The sequence below is a fragment of the Fonsecaea nubica genome (assembly GCF_001646965.1).
Source record: "Fonsecaea nubica strain CBS 269.64 chromosome Unknown Scaff15, whole genome shotgun sequence".
NCBI classification, from domain to species: domain Eukaryota; kingdom Fungi; phylum Ascomycota; class Eurotiomycetes; order Chaetothyriales; family Herpotrichiellaceae; genus Fonsecaea; species Fonsecaea nubica.
In genome coordinates this window covers 217,274-239,882 of record NW_019173688.1, presented here as the reverse complement: position 1 = coordinate 239,882, position 22,609 = coordinate 217,274, and the positions used below count along the sequence as shown (strand labels likewise).

Sequence of the window (22,609 nt, the reverse complement as noted above, 5' to 3'; positions counted from 1 at the left end):
GTCGTTGTCGCCAACGTCCCTCTTTGGAGATGGGAAACTACTTAAGGCAGGTAAGGCGTGAGCCGCAAGTCAGGGGTTCCGGGGATGGTGATACCGACAATGACCGGCATTGACCCTTTGACCCTGCGCCACCAGCGTGTCAGAATGATCCTCCAGCGACGCCAGGTATCCAAGGCCACGCACAACTCATCCAGTGACTGGTGGTGGTGCCATTGGGGCATCGGTAAGCATGTTGACTAATAGCATCGTGAAAGCTTTTCTTGTGGGCACTGACTGGGTCCTACAGATGCTACCTATTTAGAACATCTCGCTCAGGTATAACTGGGTACTCGACGTCCTCGAATTATGGCCCTCTTCGACCTGACTCAGTTACTGATCTCGCCATCACCATCGCCATCATGCTCAACTGATAAATCGCCTGCCAGAGCCTCTATATCGCAAACAACCCTTGTGGCTCGAGCCATGTCCTCGTCCACAACCAACCCGCCTTCTTCTCCTCATGGACGGCGTCTCCGTCGCTAGCAGCATTGCTGGTCTCGTCACCTTGGCCCTGCAGGTCAGCGCTACAATAGCAATCTACGTCAACTCCATCAAGGAACGCGCCAACACGGTCAGGGAGTTACATGATGAACTTCTTCTCTTGGGTGAAGTCCTCAGTGGACTGCGAGATTTTCTGGAGAGCGAAAAAGTCAAAGGTCGGGTTCTCGATACCCAATCAGTCCTCTCCAAGGCTATCAGAGACTGCCGTCAACGGATGGAGCGCATTGGCGACAGATTGAAGCCCTCGGAGGGTGGAAAGTTTGCCCGTGCTATTGACCACTTGAGGTGGCCTTTCGAGCAGAGGGAGGTTATGCAGATGGTAGAGAACCTACGACGATATACCCAAACGTTTCAGTTCGCTTTCACAATCGAAGGATTCAACTTGTTGTCCAAGACCTCCGAAGATGCTACGAAAGGCCTGCAAGAAATGCTACTAATTTCAAAGAAGATGAGCGAACTGTCGGCTCAGATGGGCCGGTCTGCTGATGAGTCCTCTAAACTTGCTCTGCAACTCGAGGCAATCATTGACCTTGTTCCCCTCCTTGCAAGAACAGTTGCGGATGTCAACGAGATATCTCAGGCTACGCGACTGGCCGAACTGAGAGAGCAGGAGAGGCGCACTACCGAAATCTTGGACTGGCTGGCTCCCCTCTCGTCCCTACACAAGCACCGGGATTTACAAGTGCGAAGAGCTGAAGGCACGGGTCGATGGTTTCTTGAACATCCCGAGTTTTCTCGGTGGGTTGACGACGATTCCAAACACGATCTCCTCGGTGTTGGAGGCCCTGGCGCTGGCAAGTCTGTCCTATGCTCTCATGTTGTTGACTACCTGCGCGGCAAATTTCAAGACCAGGATGTCGCCATAGCCTTCTACTACTACGACTACTCTGACCAGCAGTCGCAGAATCCGTCGAGTTTTGCAAGATCGCTTCTACGCCAACTCAGTTCCCGCGGCGAAGTTGTCCCTTCCGCTGTTTCCGAATTCTATCGACGCACTCGGAATGCTGTCAAAGATCAAACTTGGTATCATGACTTGCTGAATATCATCCGCCGCGTGGTGGCAACGTTCGGCCGTTGTTTTATCATAGTGGATGCTCTCGACGAGGCCGATGTTCAGACCCAGCGTTCAGGCTTTTTCGAGGTTGTCGATGCCATTAGAAATTCTCCTGGAAGCACAGTGAAGGTGCTAGCCACTCTAAGACCGCATGTCCTTGATCTCATGACCAAGTTTCATGAACCTTCGACAATTGATATCCTGGCGAACCCTGGAGATATCCGGCAGTTTCTCGCCCAAACGATCATGGAGCAGCCAGAGTCCGAGTATTTGATGGATGACAAGCTCAAGGAACATGTGCTCAATACCTTATGCACCAATGCCAATGGCATGTTTCTACTCCCGGCTCTGCAGATAAAGACTATTCTAGACCAGATTACGAAGGCAGATGTCAGGCGAGCATTACTTCATCTCTCAACTGATTTGACTCATGCCTTCCAATCAACCATTCAGAGAATTTTTACCCTGCCCAAGGCAAGACGCGACCTTGCGTTTAGAACATTGATGTGGGTGTCCCACGCCAGGAGACCGATGACTGTGCGGGAGTTGCAGCATGCCATGGCATTACGGCCCGAGGACCATGATCTCGACAGGGACAATCTTCCCTCCGTGAAGATGCTTATCGACTGCTGTTGCGGGCTAGTCGAGGTGGACTATGAGAGTTCAATTATACGGTTGGTGCATCACTCACTTGAGGAATATCTTCGTGAGCACGACCACGGTCTCTTCACCGATGCCAACCTCGTCATTACCAAGATCTGTCTCCAGTACATGATGCTGGATTCAACAAGAGATCTGCCATATAAGAACCGTAAAGATTTCGCGAACGCATTGGAGGATGTTCCATTCCTGCAGTATGCAGCGCTCGAATGGGGTCACCATGCTTACAGTGTTCCCGCCGAGGAGATCAAGGACTTGGCCCTTGCACTTCTTTCTAACAGTGCCTGCTTGAACACCGTCGCTAGAGTCCGGGATTTTCGATCTCCAGACCTCCGGGACTGGGCCAACAAAGCCTGGGCGTGGGCTTATTCTGGTGGTGCCGGGATCTCGTTGGCAGCAGGATTTGGACTTAGCGAGCTTCTGAAGATCCTGATTGCGGAAAATCGGCATAATCTACGCTTGGGCGCGCGCAACGTGTACGGAAACACAGCTTTGCACGAAGCAGCTTTTTTCGGCCACAAGGAGGTTGCGGAAATTCTGGTTGCAAACGGTGCTAACTTGCTGGACACGAATTACGGCCAGAGTACTCCGTTATATCTCGCAGTATCATACGGTCAGCTTGAGATTGTGAAGCTACTTCTCAAATACGGACGTGATCAGCTGGATCATCCCGGCCCAAGAGGCTTTACAGCCTTGCACAAGGCTGTTGAGCAAGGAGACGAAGAAATGGTCAGCACACTTCTCCAGGCAGGAGCTTTGGTTGGCGCCATCGATAACCAGGGAACAACTGCTCTACACCTTGCGGCTTTTCGTGGCTATCTCTCCATTGTCAAGTTGCTAGTTGCTTCCAGCGCCGTCGTCCACGTCAGGGACAAGGAGGGCCTCTGTCCTCTCGATTATGCCGCAACAAGTGGCTTTACTGATGTGGTGGCTTTCCTCCTGGAGAATGGGGGAAGTATGTTTCATAAAGGTAGAGAACGATGGACTCCTTTGCATCGTGCAGCTCGAGGCGGGCATACGGAGACAGTTGCTTTCTTCCTGAAGCGAGGCGCCAACGTGCTGGCGACCGATTACAAAGGCAACATCCCATTACATCTCGCAGTGCGGTCAGGTCAAATTGAAGCCGTAAGGACACTTCTCGAGCAAAACACCGATCCGGAACACCAACGCGCACAGCTCTTCGTCCAAGATCGAAAGGGTTCTACTCCGCGAGTCGTCGCTTTCTTTACCGCCCACTACGACATTCACAAGTATCTCCGGGCTGCAGAGTGGCAAGCTCAAGGTATTACTACCCCCAGCAGTGCAAATCGGCTCACCACAGCTATTGAAAAGGGTGATCTCCCTTCAGTGCGTGCCCTTTTGGATAATAATCCGCAGTCGCTCACCTCGCTCGACGAAGACGGCCAACCACCCCTCCACGTCGCGTTACAAGAAAATCAGACACGTATTGTGGAATTCCTCCTCCAGCGGGGCGCATCCGTCGAATCGGTGGGCTACCACGGATGGCGTGCTCTGCACATCGCCGCCTCGACGGGGAACTTGGAGCTGGTAGAGCTGTGTTTGTCTCATGGGGCACGGGTCGATACGTTGACGAATACAAAACAAACGGCCTTGCACAAGGCCGCATCGTCCCACTCTGTGGCCGTGGTCCGCCGCTTGCTATCTGCCGGCGCGGACCCTGCGGCCATAAACGAGCGCGGCATGACGGCCCTGCACATCGCCGCGCACCAGAACGACATTGGCATTGTGCGCATGCTCGTCCTGGAGCATGGCGTCGACGTCCTGGCCAGGGACCGCCAGGGCATGACGGCGGGCATGTGGGCCGAGAGATCGGCGCACCTCGAGGTGTGTGCGTTCCTGACGGCCGAAGCGCGGAAGGCCAAACAAAAGAAACGAAGCAGCGCGGGCGAGCACATTGCGGGCACCGGCGACACGCAAACCAGGGACAACACCGATGCGCTCGCTCTGGGAGAAGTCCGGGACGCTTTAGACGGTGCTATCGAAGACAACAACAGCAACGCAAACCAGCCAGAAGGGAGTGTAAGGGGACTAATAACGACGTGAACCAAGTGGGACGAGGACGACGAGTCTCTTTTTTTCTTCTTTGGCTCGTCAGAGAAATGGACCGGCTAATGGTACAGATTTATTCTCAAATCCAGGCTGGAGCTACCAGACCTGCATCTAAATCTGTCTGGCTGGCCCTCTTGTATCTACTCATCACTTGTCTGTCTGTCTGTCTGTCTGTCTGTCTCTGTGCCTCTCTGTCTCCTCGTCTCTGCAATCCGAAGGGAGAGAAAAAGGACTCCATACGCCCGGTGCCTGGGCAGTCTCGAGGTTGTTGTACATGGATCATGAATAGTCGTGAGTAACATAAAAAGTGAATTGTTTCCCGCGGTATCGACCGACCAATTGCATAGCGCATGCCTGTGCTCGTCCTGCCGTTCTTCGAGGTCGAACCGAACAAACAAGATATCCCTTCTCGCCTTCGGTGAGAAGCTAAGAAAAACCACAGAGAGAGTGAGAGAGTGAGAACATCCCGTAAGCGAATATGCTTAGTGTCCCTCCCTTCACATTCAGTCGTAGTCGTACAAAAAGCAAGCAAACAAGAAAGAATGGAGAAGAGCTGTCATACAAATCCATCCCAGCACACAAAGCACGTCGGTCACAGTGTGAGGGTTGTCTCTTGGAGTCTCTCTAACAGTCCTGCGTCGAGAGTAGTCTTCCCCTTTTCGTCTCCTTCACCAAAAGCCCGCTTGTCGCTCCGTTGACTTGTACCCTTTTGGCGTGGATTGTAGTGCTCTCGGTGCACCGGCTTGACTTGCGCTATCATCGGGTATGACCGACTCGCCAGAGCCAGAGAGGTTTTCGTCGTCAACGAGAGGGATCTTCGCACCACCCAGGCCCAGCCGGTAGCGCCGGCCCGTCTCATCAATCATAACCTGGGCCTCGGTGTTCATGCGGACGCCGGGGACGTATTGTGGCACAACCGATCCTCCACCGCCAGTGCCGCTGTTGTTCTTAAGCAACGAAGGTCGACTGAGGGCTTGAGAAGGATCTCGAGCCACGGTGGGAAGCTTCAGTATGGTCTGTGCTTTAGGGCCGAGGACTGCTTCGAGCTGCTCAAAATCTTTCTGGGCCTTGTCTGCTAGGCGTTGTTGTGTGCCATAGTTTCGCACCCCGACGAAATCCATCTTGCAGACCGTCTGAACGCCAGTGTCGAGCATGGAACGCATGGCAGAGTGATCAAGGAGCGATTTTCCGGTATTCTTCGCGTCAGTAAGCTCCCCAATCTCTAGGGCCTCATTCTGCTCGAGCGCGCCATTGATTCCAGTATGAACAAGAGACATTTCATAGTGGATGTGACCGCCGTCTGCAAAGTCTTTGTAAGCGGTTTCGAAGCCTTCGTAGCCTTGCCAGAGTCTCTTATCCTCTGGGTGCACTCGAAATTGAAGATTCTTTGCCTCTGTCACCTTGAGCAGGATATCCCGTACATCCGGACGATTGGTGCTGTGGTAACTCTCCCGCTTTACAATGAGGTTGCGAACCTGGATTTCATGGTCGTTGGGCTGTCGAAATACCAGGAGCAGTTTATTGCGCCGGGGCAAGACGTGGAGAGATTCGACAAACGCACTGATACTCTGAGCGACAGTCTCCGAAGGGTCCGGCCAGTTCAAAGGACCTGTCAGTGTGGCAGAGAGATCCCATACCTGAGCTGGGACATGTATGTTGACATCGCCGACCGTGACTAGACCTTTTCGCAACTCGTACTTTCCAGATTGGTTTATGACGATCTGGAAATCCTCGTTGAAACGACTTTGGCAATGGAACTCGTAGCTGACCGACTGCGGACCAGGGTTAGGGTTCCAAAGCCTGCCAGTGCCATTCCCAATGCTACCCTTCAACTGAAGAACTCGGTCAATGTCAGCACCGTTGGATGTCAGGATCTTGGTGAAACTGGAAGACGTATGAGCTGATCCGGGACGACAGTCAAAGTATGAGCTCCAGTCGTCAACAGTATGCTGGGTTCGGTCGCGCAACGGCTGCCCCGGTGTGATAAGAACTTGGCCAAATTGTAGCTCAAACGTCAATTTACCGCTAAAAGCTCTGCCAGTCTCAAATGCTGGCTCCAAAAGAGAGATGAGCTTTGTCGTCTGTACCGCTCGAAGGTCATTTGCGATAGTCCCTGAATATGCTCCAGATATGGCTGACTGCTTTTTTAGTTGCTGTCGTTTCCACTTGCTCATCTCGTCTGGCTTGGGAGAGGCTGTCTGTGACCTTGGTGGAACATTTTTTGAGGTTGGATATGCGTCTGCCAATGCCGCAGCTATGCGTGCCTTCTTCTGTGCCTCTGTTTCTTGCTTAGCAGACGTCTTTCCAGGATTCTTGCCCTGCTGTCGCATTGTAGAATGGAATCTGGGCGACTCTTCCTCTGCCTTCTTATTCATCGCTGCTATCGCCTCCTGCACCTGCCGTATGCTCTTTTCTCTGGCAGCAGATTGGTCGAATGTCGGAATGAATCTTGTAACGTAATCGGATCCCGCTTCGCTGAATTTCAGTCGAGACAATCCCGACGCCGACGATCGAGATGTCACGCTGGAGCGAGCATGCAGCTCGGACGGTGAAATTCTTGGTGGAACCGGCTCCCCGAGATTGTTTTCCTGGTTGAAATTAGTATTGGTGGCTTGCGCAGGCAGAAGCGGCACATTGCAATCCAACCCTGGTGGCGCAGTAGAAGTCCTTCCACTGGTTGCAGGAGGCCCCAGGTCGACAAGAGTGCCGTAAGTAGTTCGCGCTCGCGGCCCACGAAGTCCTCGGCCTCTTGTTGCTCTATCAAACAAGTATCTGGCACGTGGCCTTCCATATCCTCGCTGATCAAATTCGCCTGCAGATTCCCCAGATCGAAATCCCTCTGGCTGCGCCACGCGTTGACTGTCAATGTAATCGTGGGCTTGACCCGTCCCGCGACGACTGTCTCCACGATAGCGGGTGTTGGTCGGCCCTCGGTAGCCATGAGGACCTCTTTGGCCCCGGAACGACCGTGTTGGAAATCCCTGCCCGTATTCACCAGAATGGAGAGGTCTTGTATGTGGCGACGTACTCGGGGCCTCTGGAACGAGAGATGCAATATCTGTAGCCGAGGATGAAATCTCTTCGGCCTCGATTGGCTCTTCTGCTTGACGATAGGATGTGGCTGCGCTACTGAGACCAGCATCGGACTGAGACGGCGGATTGTATGCCAGCCCTTCTGATAAATTTGGGTCGTCGTGATTCTTTTGGTGCAGAGGTCCAAGTTGAACCGTTGCTGCAATGACATTGACTTCAGATGCTGCGTCAAGAAGATCTAGAGTTCGGTTTTGTGCATGGGATCCTTGTTCAGCGCGGTCCGTGTTGGACCCTTCCGATACATCGATCAGAGTGCTTTCGTTTGCGTTGCTAGCTGGCAGGGGTGGCAGAAGAGATTCCGAGTTTTGAGCCCCTCGACTTTCGGCGTCCATCAGATCTTCACCCTCTGTCTGCAGACGGGACCGGGTGTCTGTGACCTCTTTGGTGGGAGAGTGGACAGGTTTAGACGTAGGGATAGATGGCCCTTCATCCTCGCTATCAGACTCTATGGCGACTCTACGGCGTGTCGGCGGAACAGAGTCCATTGGTGCCTCTGGGGCGATGTCCGGATTCGCTGATGGCACAACATTGGTCGTCCAGGCCGCAATTCTAGGATCAGGGCGTTCCTGAGGCGGAACAGAGTCACCAGAGTCTGCCGAGTCCGGATTGGAGGTGATGATTGGGTCCATATTCCTCGGATCTCCAAAGCTTGTATAGACTTCTCTATCCCAGAGCCTCGAGGCCTGTAATGTGGGTGTTGGCTTGTTGGCTTCTTTTTGGAGATTTCGAGGTGTATAGAATTCCTGCGTCTTTGAGTTCCAGAGACGAAGTTCCCCAATGACTTTCCTCGAGAGGTTGTGTTCCATTCTGTTGACGACTACACGTTGGTAGCCAGGGTGGTCCGAGTTCATGGTCACAAACTCTATCCTGGAATCTGGGTGGTTCGGCGGCCAAACGAGGAGGTTTCCGACCGCTGGGAAAGACTGATTGCCAGACTGTTTCTCGAAGATTTCCTGAACAGAATATCAGCGACAAACATAGATAAGTTTCAGAGATCTTACAAGTAATGGCTCAAGCCTCAAAAGCTTTTCACGAGCCAAATTGAAGTCTCCTTGGAAGATTCGATATCGCTTTTCTGCTTCTTCCGCAAAGAGAGATGAGCCTGTCACTCGGGTGATGTCTTTTGCGTACATGGGTGGAAGTATGCCGATGTTCCCCTTCGCAGGCTGCCAATAAGTGGTCAGATGAACCAAGCCGTCCAGTGCGTCCTGGTCGTCGGATTCCTCATCGGACTGATACTGTAGCAAAATGTTTTTCTCGGCGCCCTCTTCGTCGTATGCCTCCGGGATGATGTCTGTCATTACCGTGCCTTCCACAGGACGAATCCGAGGCTCGTCGTCAAAGCCGGGCTGGAAAGATTGGTGGTACTCGATGTATCCAGCCATACGGCTCAGAAATTGTGGCATTGTGCCTTGATCCTCACTGTTGATCTCTGCGCAGAATACCTATGAAAGGCCAGCTGTCAGTTGTATTCCAGTCCTCCTGGATCTTCAACGACACAAACCTGATTGGGTGCATCAAAGTAAAAGAATGCCGCAGCCTCAGCGTCATGGCGAGCATCTCTACATCAATCTGTTAGTTTGTGCTGACTTTGAGCTGGATTCAAAATTCAGGCGTGGAAGGCGTACTTGTCGTTTTGGATCAGCTCCTTTGACTTGATGGAAAGTGTCAGTCAGGGTGCGAAGGTTGATTTCAAGGTAGCCCAAACTCACTGCCAGCTCGCTGAATTCGTGGAGCGACCCCAGCATGATCGTCTTCTTCGTCGCCATTCCCACCAGCGGATCCCTGTACCGAGTACAGGGTGGTTCCACAGCCTTGCGGCTAGGAAAGAGTGCCTCAGGAGGAAAACAGGAGCAAGGAATCGACCATTATCTGCCGGAGGGGTACTGGATACAATGATCTGTTATGCTGGAAGAGGTAAAGCGACCCTCTTCAGGGACGGGGCCGCGTGGGTAGTGGCTTCTGGTGAGTGGACGAAGATGAGGATTGTGTGGCGGAAAAATATTTCACCGAGATGTTATGCTCTCGCCGAGGAGCATCTCAGCCTCGCGAGTGTTGCGTAAAGCAGCGAGTGACACTTGTGGTGGTGAATATTTGTCGTTACTGGATATTCAGGTGAAAGAGGTGAAGATGGTATCTGACCTAACGTGGGAGCAACAAGCTTATGACTGATGAGAGAAGCGTTGCCTTTTGGTTTTCATCCAGAGCGAGCGTCCCATGCTAGTATGCTACCATCGGTATCTTGTCCATGCAGCCTCCCTTTGTTCCGATGCACGTTTCTAGCCTGCTTGCTCGCCGTTGCTAGGATTGTTTGCAAGGCAAATAGGGCTGCTGTTTGTTGTTCAGCGGGAGTCCTTCAAGCACATTCCACGGTTACGATGATAGGTAGATTTCAGGGCTCGTTCTTGACAAATCCGAGCCGACAGCTCAGTCTTAAACGCTGAGTGGCAGGAATAGGGGTTTTGTATTAACCGTTTTTATGTATGTTGCAGTCATCACTTCGTATAGTCATGTCAAATCCTGTGCAACACTTTAATCTCAGAAAACCCTTCATCTAGAAGCCTTCGCAGACTCTTTCCGCCTATGTTTGGTGAGCACATTCTTCGTAGGGCTGCGGCTTCTCTTCGAAAATCCATCGTGCGCAGAAGGCGGTCTTGAGACACGATCTCTTTGTGAGAGCTGAAGTTGTTCTTGTACCGAATCGGGATGGTTATGATTGACAATATCGTCGACTTTCATGACCCATCGCATCCTTCCTGTCACTTCTGTCATTTCATCCAGCTTCTGAGTCAATGCTTGATCATTGTTGATTGCGGCGTGACGGAGTTCCGAGATGGCAGCGTCGACTTCATATCTGTAGGCCTTGAAATTCGTCGTCAGTCTCTTGGTGAGCTCTTCGAGCTGGGCAATAGTCTGCCGTTGCTGCTCGGCGATGATTTCCAATTTCTGTTGCTTGTCCAGATCATCCTGCTGTCTCCGTAGTAAAGTATCAAAACTGGACCTGATCTTGTCCAACCCACTTTGGTGTCGATCGTAATCCACCTTCCGACATGCCACCACGGTTTCGTATTCTACTTCTTTTTGAACGGCAAGAGCCTTTGCCTGGCTGGCGTGATCTCTCCAAACCTCCTCATTTGAAGCAGCAGCAGCAGCTTGGGCTTCGGCAGCCGCAGTTTTCAATTTCTCCTTCCGCAGCTCCTCACGGAGCTCTTCAACTTGCCTCTCCCTGCGTGTCAATTGCCGAAGATTTGCTTCGTGAGACTGCTCGTAGTTGCTCGCCCGATCCTGCAGTGATTGGTTCCGTGTCTTCAAGGTCTCATTCTCTTTCTCTGCTTCTTCGAGCCGCGTCTTAAGCAGTTGTTTCTCGCGCCGTAGGCGGTCAATGTCTCCTTGAAGTCGCTCGATTACTCTGCCTGACTTCCCAGTGCCGGCGTGGCCAATCGCCGAGGACCAAGGTACGGACTCAGACGAGGGTGAGGACTCGGAAGAGGACAAAACTATCCCTTGGTCAGCGAACGGGGCAACAACATACAGGATGCTAACTGTACCTGAACGCATCATAGAAGCACTGGATACTCGGCCCTGAGCAGGGCGTACCCCGTCTGGTTGACTCTGCTCCTTGACGACTCCATTCACTTCGGGCATGGTCGATATCGTATTCACATCAGAAAGTGTGGGTGACGACGGCCCTGACGAAAAGATTGAGTCAGCGTGGTTCAGGGGATTGTTGAGTGTGTAGACACAATTGAAAGCCGGCCCCCAGCTGAGAGTCGTGATGCGGGTAATTGGGTACATACCCAAAAAACTATCCTGCCCTGCGTTTACTGGAGTTGCGGAAGTTTTTGAAAGACGTGACTTCCTCCTCATGACACGCCCTGATCGGTCAACTGCGATCTCACAACTGGTAGAGTAGAAAATTTGAGGCAAGTGGTGATGGTAACGGCGACTGTGGTGAGCGCTTTCTGGCTTAGGGAGCAATCGCAGGTAGCAGTTGTGACTGATTCACGCGACCACAGAAAAAACGAAAGGTGTCTTGTATATCAGCGAAAAGGTACAGACCGAAAAAGACAGACTCCTTTCCCAGATTTGTGATGATGGCATTTATTGTTATTTGAGATCAGCCGTTTGGGTTAGTGGAGATGGCCCGGTCAGCAACGCCCGGGAGGTTCGGACAGCCAAGCGGCCTAACAGCCTAGCAGCCTAGCAGCCCGGGGGGACGTGTCAACAGGCAAACCCGGTCCACCCACGCGTCGGGCACCGCGCCTAACTCACGAGAGATGGTCTTCTGTCGACCGTCTTTGGGTCGTGTGTCTTCCCCTAACCCCTTTTCGGGGGGAAGATACTCGGTAGGTTGACGCTAATGCCAGGGGTAAAATCCAAAGTGACGCATTGTCCATAATTCTGGGAAACGGTAGATGGAGACAAAATTATGGTATTTCCAACCAGACGGTTTGCTCTAATTAATGGCTTCCCATATTTCCTCAGTCCAAGAACCTACACGGAATCCCTTTTTGATCAACTCAAGAACATGACTGCTGCAAAGACGCCCAGCACCAGTGCCGCCGAGCTACCCAACTGCCCAGCAGCCCCAGCATCTGGCACCGTTGTCGTAGCCGCAGCTGTAGGCGCCTCTGACGTGGAGCTCGGTTGACTCGTACTGCTGGAGGACGGGGAAGAGGAAGAGGAAGTCATATGTTCGGTCACTGCCGGAATCAAGCTCGAACTGGAGGTGGATGACAGGGTTGCGGAGCTAATTGTGAGGTATAACTCAGTTTCGCCGAACACTGACAAGCCACATGTTGGATGGCAAACTCACCTGAAAGTCATATTGCTTGCAAATATGGTGCTTCTCCCCGACGAAGCGATTCCAGTGCTCGTGGGGCTGATCAGGCTCGCAGTAGCATTGCTGGAGGACGTGGGTGTGGTCAACCCCGAGAGTGAGATTGTCGACGTCCCACTTCCACCCGCGATCGAGAACAAGCCGCTGTAGTTGATCGAGTCCTGTCCCTGCGTAATCTGGAGGGCATAGTCCCTGTGATCGACGTCTGTCAGAAATTCGACCTTGTGCGATGTGGGTGAAGGTGTGAGGACGCCACATACGAAGCAGTCACCAGGCTCAGCGAGACATTCCACACGAAGGAGTTTTCCGTCACACTATCTGCCAAAGTCGCGATCGTCTTGAGGTCATCCGGGTCCCCTTCTCGAAGTGTTATTGTGACAGGCGAACCATCGCCGCCGGCCCAAGAAATACTAAGCAGTTCGAGTTCTCAGCACAGTTTATTCTTCCCAGACTCTTTGCGGAACTGTGTTGTACGCACTTATAGGATTGTCCAGCAACTGCCACGGCAGGGACGGAAGTAAAGGCGATTCTCGCCTGGGCAAGAACATGGGTGGCAAGAGACGCGCTCAGCAAGAGGAGCTTTGCGGGAATCCTCATTCTCGTAGGGATCGACCGCAGCGGGACTGATGGCTGGATTTTGAATGTTGAGGATCCGGTCTCACAAGCTTAGCCTGGAAGCAATTACTCAGTGAGGAGTCTCGAGTACAAATGTCGACGTAGTGAAAAGTAGAACTGCAAGAATCAAAAAGAACGAATGGATGGCTGTCTCAAACAACGCCTTGCACAAGAGGTGTTTTTTCTTTTTTCAAGGAACGACACGATTTGAAGCAAAGAATTAGAAGCATGCCCAGAAGATATCAGCAAATCGACCCCCATGTCCGCCTAGAAATTTCTCTGCTTCTGCGAGGGAAAAAAAACCGAGATCATGAAAAAGCCTAGATCCCCCATCTATTTGAAAAGCGATCCGCAGAGCCAATAGCCGACAGTAGCACCAGTTAGAGCTAGCCAGTTTCAAACTGGGCAATCTTGCTGATCCACCATGTAATTTCAAGCAATTCCGCCGTTCCTAGTCAGAAGCCTGAACAGACACCATGCGAATGAGACAAAGGTCAAGAGAACTGAAACAGAGGACATAAGCCGACCGTCCACCCCGGTCAACCCGCAAAGAAATGCTCTGTGCATGGGGTGAATGAGAGACATGAATCAAAACAGTCAGCCGCGTGTTTTTCGTAGGCTGCGGCAAAGTTGGATGAATGCGGCTGTGGCATGGCAACCTACAGCCACATTCAGAACTCGTCCTGTACATGCGGCCGCGGTACGCCACATGGCTTCCCCTCTGTAACAGGACCAAGCCATTGCACAGCTCCGTACACCGGAAAAGAGTCAGTCGTGTCACGAGGAACCACTGGCCGCGTGGAGACTGATATGGAAAGTCCAGAAAGCGCAGAAAGCGGTACTTCATCACCAGCCGGAGTTCGAGCCCTCCAATTCAAAGCATGGCGAAGTAACGGTGTGACGGTCCGCGGCGAAAGATCTCGAAGGACGCCCCTCGACACACCTGCTGCCAACGTGTGAGTCATAGAAATTTCGCCGCGCACTTGTCCTTCGGGAAGGCCATTCGGATGCAGCATTGTGACGTTTGCGGGATTGAACTGAGCATATGTTCCAACGAGGTTTGGTGCGGCGGGCCAGGCCGACACCTCCTCCGGGGGATCACCCATGAAGAAGTCAATGCAGAAGCTTGTATTCATCGGGAACCGATCAACAAGCACAGTAATCGACCACTGCCGGTTGAGGTTGTTAACACGGAGCTGCCTCGCCAGGTCAAGCGAAACATGACCGAAATTCTCGGCTATGCTGGAAGATCGTCGCCTTCCCTGTTTCGTGGAGCTGCTGAATGTGTTGTTGGACGAGGGATTATAAAGCGAGTTGACCGCAATTCGTACATTGTTGGCTAAGTCGTCCGAGCCCATCTCCCAGTCTGGGAGTTCCGGGTAACTGTAGCCAAATACTTTCGTGCTTCGAACGTCATCCGATGTGAAGAGCGTGCTGCCACCGTCAGAATGAAATGGTGCCAAAGCTGTTAGGTGTTAGTTTCCACATCTTTTGCCTTTTGGGTGACACCAACCGGTTGTTCCCGAGTCGACAAACCCAACATTCTCGTAGTACGATCCATATGCATTCACGGTCGGTTCGATGTAGGTGTCCGGATGTAGCGCTTGCCACATGGCAAACAGACGATCAACGTTGGCATGATGCAGCCAGAAGACAGGATCAAACCCCGCGACTTCTGGAAACTGCATGTGACCATATCCGCCTATGCTGTTGTGGATGCTGTTGTGAATGGACTCAATATTGTTCGCGGTAACCCATTGGCCACCAGGCCAGGTGCATGAGAATGCTGTGTAATTCGCCAGGGATGTGAACATTTGATATGTCAACGATTGGATCCTGGAACACCGTGAGTCAAAGCGTGCCAGCTCCAGGGAACGGATTGACTCACGCAGGAGCGTTGGCCAGCAACGCCGCAGTGGCTGCGCTTTGATTGCTAGATTTTGTGTTCAAACTCCACCAGCGAACAGTCTCGGAAAAGTTGGCCATCTGTATGTGCGTCGCGGTCAGTAGATCGTCAAGGATTCACAAGAGCACCAAGATCAACTCTACCGGATCGGAAAGCGGAAACCCATTGCCCACGGCATCAGACTGGAAGACATAATTGTAGAGAGGATTGGCAATTGTTTGTCGCCCAGCTGGAGTGTTGATGGAGATTTGAGGCTGCGCAACCACGTCAGGCAGCGCTGGATAAACTGCCCAGTCCCAGTAAGGAACCCGTAAAGTGACGGCGGCGCTCGAATATTCATCACGTTGATCATCGGGATAGTCATTGGCAATATCCTGGGCATGCTGCCAGATCAATTGCTGTAGATGTTAGCAACAAGACCACAAGTAATGACAGGGGCAAGGCCAGGTACCTCAAATAGTGCCACATAAGGTCGGTGCCAGGTCGGAAATGGGGTTGCAGCATGTGTGCAGAATCCTGGATAGCTCCCAGTGCCTGATACACCGTCCCAAGGAATTCGAGGGAACCCATGGATTCCTGCCTCTGGTAAGCATCTGTGCAAACAATGGCCGATAGTCAGTGACCTGAGATTTGAAAGTAAGACAGCTCTTCTGACTGGTCAATACTTTGAAGATCTTTCAGAGCGAGGATAAACAAATCGAAAGCCGGGCCTGAATTTGCAAAGTCATGGATCTCGTATCGCAGAGGTCGTGCTCCTGTAGTCGAATTGAGGCCGCCAAGAGCACCAGTGATCTGGACAGCGACCAAACGATCACTCAGGAACAGAATCAAGAGGAGAAGCAATGCAATGGGCTCTTTGCAGCGGAGGGTGAGAGACAACATGGTCAGGAGATATCGAGCAGAGGAGACCTGACGAAGACAACGGGATCACTTTGCTTGAGCGAGCATTTCTTTCATAAAGCAACTCATGTCCTCGGGATGCTAACCAACGCCCCAGATCTCCCACACACCCTGAGCGACTCAAACGCAAGGATTGTTTGTTAGACATGCAGATTGCCAGTCTCTGGGACCGCACACCGATGCGCTGGGCCCGGTGGCTCGGGCAGGTGCATCCGTTGCCTCCAGTCGCATCGTAACAGTGTTGCAAACAGTGTGGATGGAAACCATCTTCAAAGGGGTATTATTCAACTCAATTCCATCTGAGACCGCCTGTGTATACATGGTTCTAACTGCGATTTGAATATTTGCTGACGACAGGATATACACAGGAGACGTTCACTATTCTTGGTCCAAACCACCCCTGTCCATAAGAGTGTCCCACAATGTTTTTCCGATATAGTGAACCCCAGCGGAGTTGGTGCAACGGGTGTTCTGTGTTCTGCTGGTGACACCAACCAGGGCAGCTGTTGGGAGGCAAACCAGGGGGCGTTCTCTTTCGAGAGGGTGCGCTGCAAACCACCTCCTGCAGGATTTATCTGTCTGATTCTGAGATTTGCACCCGCTTCACGTATGACAGAGCATTCCAAACATGACCTGAGACGATGTAGATGTGTGCCACATTAGACAACCAGATAACAGAAATGGAAGATCGGGATGCGAAGGAAGCTGAAGGTCTTTCCGCGACGAGCGGCTTGGCCCGAGCCTGAGCCACGTCGTCATTTCTGTTCCGCGCACTTACGAGTTACGAGTTACGAGTTGCCAGTCCCTTGTTCCCTTGCCTCCGGCTGCCGCGGAGTCGCGTAGTAGCGGCTTTTTCCAAAAAGGTCCTCGATCAAAAATCAAAAGGAAAAGAAATAACGCGCGTGGTCAATAAACCATTACTTTTCGCCCTTGTCGCCTGCTGCCCGTCTTTGCTCTTCTTCTCCATTAGAACCAGGAACCTCAACAATCGCAGGCACCGTCTGCCTATCCCTCACCATGGTCGAGTACACACCTGCTCCGGAAGACCTCTCGCGTCTGAACCCCATCCAACGCTACATGCAGAAAGGCCAACTCGACAAACAAGATTATGTCTACCTGATCCTCATCGTCCTTGTCTACTTCATGGCCAGGCCTAAGATTGAAGAATTCTTCAAGTGGTGGATGGGCCCGAAGGAGCTGCAAGAGGGCGAACAAGCCCGGATAGCATACATGCAAAAGGCAAAAGTTGGACCAAACGTGATACGGGGGACCGAGACCAGGAGTCTGGAGACAATTCCCGAAGTCTCCGCCGACACTGCCACTGGCACCAACATGGATAAAAAAGGCAAGGTGGTGAACCGGAAAACAAAGGACAAGTCGGGAACCGACAAGCTGTTAGACTGGGAAGACGAGCCCGAGAGGAAGCCTACGGAAGGGGACAAGTCAGATGTTGTCGCATGGCTCGACAAATGGTCTAATGAAGAATGAATACAGCATCGGAGCTGTTGACCATTCATCTGCTTGTTGATGGGGCTTTTTATGTGGCTGAAAAGAGCTCGATTGACTGGAAACGTGGGGTACACTGCATAGCCCAGTAGAAGCATTCCAGCTCAGGGCAGACATCGATCAGTGACACTCATCCCGAGTGCACGAACAGGCGTGTCAGGGTTGGAAGACAAGGGTTGATGATGATTGTCAGTTGAAGGCTATGGCCTGGAAGTCTGCCCTGAACTTGCGTTACTTGAGTATCTGCCACGATGAATGAGAGGCCCAGGACATGACATGCCCGTCCAGTCATCTGTGACCTGGCCGATGGTGACTTCATGATGAGCCATTCTGCTTCATTATCATTTTGTGGACATGGCTTGGATATAGAAGAACACGGGTACGAAGTCTTCGCGTTCAGACCGTTCTTACCGCTTCAGCCTCATTGTCAATCAATTCCTCATCTTCACCTTACCCTGCAACTCTCTTGCGCACGGCTTTTATTGCTTCTCTGGGCCCGCAGCAGAAGTTTATCCGCGACATTTGTTGGATGGCGACCTACACGTCGCTAGGTCGACTTAACACTCGCCAGAAAGGAGCAAGGACGGAGTGAATGGTTGTGTATGCCAGAAGCAACAACTTTACACCATCCTCAAGATCTTCGTGAGACAGAAGAGCTGGAAGATCCCACGTCGATATCTGCGCAAAGACACCCAGGCCAAAGACACCCACGCGACAGAAAGGCACAGGCTTCCTCTCGGAGAAGTACCAAGAATTCCCATGCTCTGGTTACTGGAAATCTCAACTAGTGCAAGACCTTGGAAGGAAATGTTGTCTGACGGAAACGAGAAAGGAAACTCTGTATTCGACGACACAATCGGCTGAGGCTGCGCGCTACTCACAACACAACGGCCTCATCAGTGTTGGCCATCGTGCGGTAGTCTGCACAATTCAACCAGCATTGGCTCTGTTGGCCCACCCACCGAGTGATGTTCACAGTGACTTGGAGGTCCGTTCCAATGAAATTGGGGATTCGGGGAGCGCTGGCTGACGGTGGAGCATCTCCTACTCAGTATTACAAAAGTTGTGTCCATTTACTCCTTTTGCCATGGTATGTTTGGGGAAGCTTTGGTTCGGTAAGATAAGAAGTGGACACACGGCACGCGAGTTGCAAGGAGACACCTGCATAGATATGTACCTCCGGAGTAGACACGGTCTCCGACGTTTGCGGTTTCCGCCTTAGCCGCTCTTGTACCTTGTATACGAGTACGGACATATTACCTCCAGACAGAGTATACTCGTACTCGGTAACACTGGGTGCCGAGAACGCCGGCGTGGATCCTGCCGATCTTTAAGCTGACCGACAGCGTGTGAGCGGGTACATGGATGGGGGCCATTATTATTATGAATTCTCTTTGCCAAATCAAGTAACATATCAAGTAATACGAGAAAGAAAGGGGGGGGTTTGTGGAAAACATGGGATGATGGTGCGTGCCTTGCGACCACACCAGACCATATCATACCATTCCACACAACCGGTCGGCGCATCAAGAGAATGTTCTACAGACTCACTCCAGGGAGACTCCCCACTCTGTCTCAACGAGTAGATCGTCACCACAGAATCATCAATCTAAACAACAACATTACCGAAACATCCTCGTCGTCGCTTCTTGAATTTCGTTTCAGGTCTCCCACCTCAGAGTTATCGGGGCAAGAAAACTGCGCTCGGAGGGCCTCCATACTCCTCCCATTCTCCCTTTGTGCATTTGCCATTTCCTCCTCACTCGACTTTGCTGTCCTCGGTAGAAATGGTCGTTTCATCGATTCGTGTCTGTGTACTTGGGGGTGGAGGAGGAGTAGATACAGAGAGGAAGAGAAAGGGGTTTCCCCCGTTGAGAGGTGACAAGGTCGTTGCAACCGTAGAAATGTCGATCCAAGAAAAGTGCCAACTTTTGTCCAATGCTCGCTCGCTAGAAGACGTTTAGACGACATTAGGATATAGATGGCGCGGAAAGAAAGCCCCCAGCGACGGGTGCGTCATTATTGTACAAAACTCAACACGGGGCGGTGCGGCTCAGGGATCTCTGTCGTTCAACAACAGAGGCTCGGACTCGGGGTTATGCTCGCGAGAATTGCCTGCCACGGCGGCGCCCAGGCGGGCTCTGAGGCCGGACAGCTTTGGAGGACGCGGAAGTTCTGGGAATTTGCCGTACAGGAAAACCAGGCCCAGGAAGCCGAAGCCCAAGACCATGCAGCCAAAGACCAGGAAGAAGATGGACCAGAATGCGAGCTGGGGAAAGCAGAGTCAGCTTTTGAGCAACCAAAGTGGAAACAAACACGGGAAATGGTAAGAATGCTTGGGGAAATCTCACAGAAGGCGAAGGCGTCTTGACCACCGCCGAGTATGCCATCACACCATGCGATGCGTCCAAGGCCGCGACCCTCACGTATCTGTGGTTCTTTCGGAGCGCAAAGCTCGTCTCGAACCCGTCGCGTTTCGCTTCCTGCATTGTGACAAACTCGTGATCCTTGGCCTCCACCGCCCGGGCCGTCTCCAGCCTCCATCCCGTAACCTCTGTCGCTCCATTCCAACTCACATATACCTTTCCCCGCTTCACCTTCACATCCGGGACTGTTTTGGGTCTCCCCACCCACGGATGCTTGAACACGCGGTACGATTTTACCAGCCCGAAGTCGATGATCTCAAATACGAGGTGGGGTGCAAAGTGTGCGTTGCAGAGCACCTTGCCCTCGGCCGAGTACTCGACGTAGGTGGGCGAGTTGCCGAATCCAACGAGCACGTTGCCGCTCTCCGGAAGCACTTGCACAGAGCCCTGGGACACGTTGAGAATCTCGTCTGGGTGGACGAACGCCTGCAGGAGGGAGGCAGTCATCTTCTCCATATCAAGGCGGATCAGCATGCCCTTGCTGTGTGCGGAGGGGCTGTGAAAGACGTTGTTGGCGTGATTGTCGAAAAGCGATATCGTGTTGTTGCCCTGCCAAGTTACATGGTGTTGCCACGCGAAATCGGTGGCCCCGTTGAGGTCTTCAAAGTGATTGTTCTTGCCGCCGAGCTGCCACAAGATTTCGCCTGTCTTCGAACTGATGCACACTACGGCGTGCATGTAACGGGCTGAGATGAGGTAATCCCCCGAGTCTGTCTTGTCGACGCTGTTGATGTGGAAAAAATCAAAGGCGTCCTTTTTCGATTTTCCATGTCCGTCCTTGTGAGAAGGGCTGCTGAATACATCGGTCATACGGATATGGTCGGTGGCTCTCCATTCAAAAATTAGATCGCCCGTCTCGATATCGATTTCTTGGAATAGTCCGTCCTGAATCCAGCAGCTCTTGCCCAACCCCAACTCCGTGCAGTCCGCTTGGTGTTTATGGTATATCGTTATAAGTGCAGTGCCTTGCGGAGTGATGCGAAACTCATGAGAGTCTCCCTTGAGACCAGCACCATGGGGGCGTACCCGATGGACAACTTCGTAAGAAGAGTTAAGCTAGAAGGTCAGTGATGCATTTAGAGAGCCAGAGAAATAACAGGCCGTACCATCACGTATGACTTTTTGGAATGCTTCGGGTGACGTTTCTTCTTGGTTTTCGTCCAGAAGGTCAAGTAGTCCTCGCCCTTGTACTTTTGTACATTCAAGTTCATGGCCTGCTCGAATTTATCGTGCTCCATCCAGACCAAGTCACCCCTCGCATCTAGAATGACTGGACCACGTGCCGCGCCGTTGACGAAGGGTCCCCTGGGAGTGAGGAAGAGGTTCCCAGAGTCACACCGGGAATCCCATTGTGTTATCCTGGGCGCCGGCGCCTCAAGATCAACGGAGTGAAAATGCTGGCGGGGATATATGCCACGAAAGCCCAAGTCATAGGCATTGAAGGAGAATGCAGTCACCCAATGTATGGGAAGCGCCGCGAAGAACAAAAAGGAACGCATGATAAGATGCTCGCGGAAGCATGATAAGATGGTCGACGAGACATGATTAGATGATTGAAGGGGGACTTATAAGAATCAAGGTGGACAGGAAACCAGGGCCGGCCAACAGATCGTCGAATGCAGACAGTTTGATTTGATTTCTGAGCAGGCCGGAACACTCGGAACCTACTTTGGTCTCGCTTGTTTACTTGCCACGGGCCATTGTAGCATGGTTGCATAGCGAGGTAGAGCCTTGTCTTGTCAAAAACATCCACTCCCAAAACATCCACGAGGAATACCGGCACCTTAATCTCGCCATCAGAATCGCAAGCCACCATCAAACAACAGCTGGGAGAAGCATACAGAAGTTGGTAATTGCTTGAAGTGTTTGGTGTTCTTGCTGGACTCGATCACGAAACCCACTCAGGTCGTATGATGATCTGGGTCTCGTTCTTGTCGCACAGGCAGCCGAGTGGCTTACATACTCGAAATTGTATCTCACGGAATTACCACGTACCGGCATCCGTGGAAGCTTATGACAGGCCAGAAAACCGACCGGGGCACGTGCTCAAAGCGCCCTTGGTGGCCCACGGAAAGGCTCAGCTAAGCAAGCCCAAGCAAGACCAAGCAACAACGGCCAAAACAAGGATATAGACTCCCCTGCTTCTCGATTGTGAACCAATGAAAAACAGAGTGTAGAATCCACAGATGCCCTGAACAACACAGAACGAGGTCGGCAACGGTGAGTACCTCTAGCACCCTAGTCGGACGCTATCAAGCGACGGGTTTGTGAGGCTGACTGGAGGTTTTTTGGAGCCCGAACACCGAAAAGCACAGGTGATTGGTAAGTTCGGTTGCCTCTGCCACTTGGCTTAGCTGGGCAACAGGTAAAGATGGCCACGGAAATTATGCAAATTTGCATCTGCGCGACGTTGATCGGCCAAGGCAGACATTGTGCCATGGGGTTGGTTATGACTTCGGATATGCAGAACCGGAACGCTACTGGCGGACCAACCCTCCGGCCTTATTGCTTGGCTGTATTATGAGTCAGCTGATCGGTGACCTTGGGCGCACCAGGCGCACCCAGGGCGCCTCGTGGACACACATTACCTGAAAGGGAATGCAGCGGGAGGCCCGATATCCCTTCGTTCTCTGATAAGGCGGAGATGGCAGAGATGCCAAATGGTCAAGGTCACAATGGTTGGAAGACAAGTAAGAACGCGGGCCAAACTCTTCGACCCTGCCTGAGTCGCCAAGACAGGGAGCTCGGAAAGCAGAGATCGATTTATCGTTATCGACTCTACTCGTAATCGTGCCGGACATCGAGTACAAGGCACAAAAGGACCACGACCGTACTCAGCATCTGGTGCGCACTGCGAGGTATCCTGGTATGTGCCGAATACTACTTGTACGTGCAACACATTTTATGAGCATGCCAATATGATCTCCTCGACGGAACATTGAAATTCCAGTTCCGGATTCTCGGCCAAGATTAAACCGACCAGGTCTCTAGGGCGGCAA

General features: G+C 52.2%; 7 protein-coding genes across 7 annotated transcripts; 2 read left to right on the top strand and 5 right to left on the bottom strand.

Moving 5' to 3' along the window:
• Positions 1-499: 499 nt before the first annotated feature.
• Positions 500-4,318, top strand: AYO20_03283 (hypothetical protein; the record flags this gene model as incomplete). The annotated part of the gene is made up of 2 exons (XM_022641586.1): positions 500-3,209; positions 3,258-4,318. 2 exons carry the CDS (start codon positions 500-502, stop codon positions 4,316-4,318), a joined length of 3,771 nt encoding a protein of 1,256 aa, XP_022502446.1.
• Positions 4,319-4,992: 674 nt separating this feature from the next.
• AYO20_03282 (hypothetical protein) lies at positions 4,993-9,186 on the bottom strand (the record flags this gene model as incomplete). Its single annotated transcript, XM_022641585.1, has 5 exons — positions 4,993-8,370; positions 8,419-8,862; positions 8,922-8,979; positions 9,046-9,071; positions 9,130-9,186. 5 exons carry the CDS (start codon positions 9,184-9,186, stop codon positions 4,993-4,995), a joined length of 3,963 nt encoding a protein of 1,320 aa, XP_022502445.1.
• Positions 9,187-9,967: 781 nt separating this feature from the next.
• AYO20_03281 (hypothetical protein) lies at positions 9,968-11,062 on the bottom strand (the record flags this gene model as incomplete). The annotated part of the gene is made up of 1 exon (XM_022641584.1): positions 9,968-11,062. One exon carries the CDS (start codon positions 11,060-11,062, stop codon positions 9,968-9,970), a length of 1,095 nt encoding a protein of 364 aa, XP_022502444.1.
• An 870-nt stretch (positions 11,063-11,932) lies between these two features.
• Positions 11,933-12,854, bottom strand: AYO20_03280 (hypothetical protein; the record flags this gene model as incomplete). Its single annotated transcript, XM_022641583.1, has 4 exons — positions 11,933-12,167; positions 12,234-12,449; positions 12,518-12,667; positions 12,736-12,854. 4 exons carry the CDS (start codon positions 12,852-12,854, stop codon positions 11,933-11,935), a joined length of 720 nt encoding a protein of 239 aa, XP_022502443.1.
• Positions 12,855-13,543: 689 nt separating this feature from the next.
• AYO20_03279 (hypothetical protein) lies at positions 13,544-15,660 on the bottom strand (the record flags this gene model as incomplete). Its single annotated transcript, XM_022641582.1, has 6 exons — positions 13,544-14,337; positions 14,386-14,708; positions 14,761-14,858; positions 14,922-15,176; positions 15,230-15,312; positions 15,402-15,660. The coding sequence occupies 6 exons, from the start codon at positions 15,658-15,660 to the stop codon at positions 13,544-13,546; spliced, it is 1,812 nt and encodes a 603-aa protein (XP_022502442.1).
• A 1,035-nt stretch (positions 15,661-16,695) lies between these two features.
• On the top strand, positions 16,696-17,166 carry AYO20_03278 (hypothetical protein; the record flags this gene model as incomplete). Its single annotated transcript, XM_022641581.1, has 1 exon — positions 16,696-17,166. The coding sequence occupies one exon, from the start codon at positions 16,696-16,698 to the stop codon at positions 17,164-17,166; it is 471 nt and encodes a 156-aa protein (XP_022502441.1).
• Positions 17,167-19,237: 2,071 nt separating this feature from the next.
• AYO20_03277 (hypothetical protein) lies at positions 19,238-21,109 on the bottom strand (the record flags this gene model as incomplete). The annotated part of the gene is made up of 3 exons (XM_022641580.1): positions 19,238-19,453; positions 19,536-20,666; positions 20,717-21,109. 3 exons carry the CDS (start codon positions 21,107-21,109, stop codon positions 19,238-19,240), a joined length of 1,740 nt encoding a protein of 579 aa, XP_022502440.1.
• Positions 21,110-22,609: the final 1,500 nt, after the last annotated feature.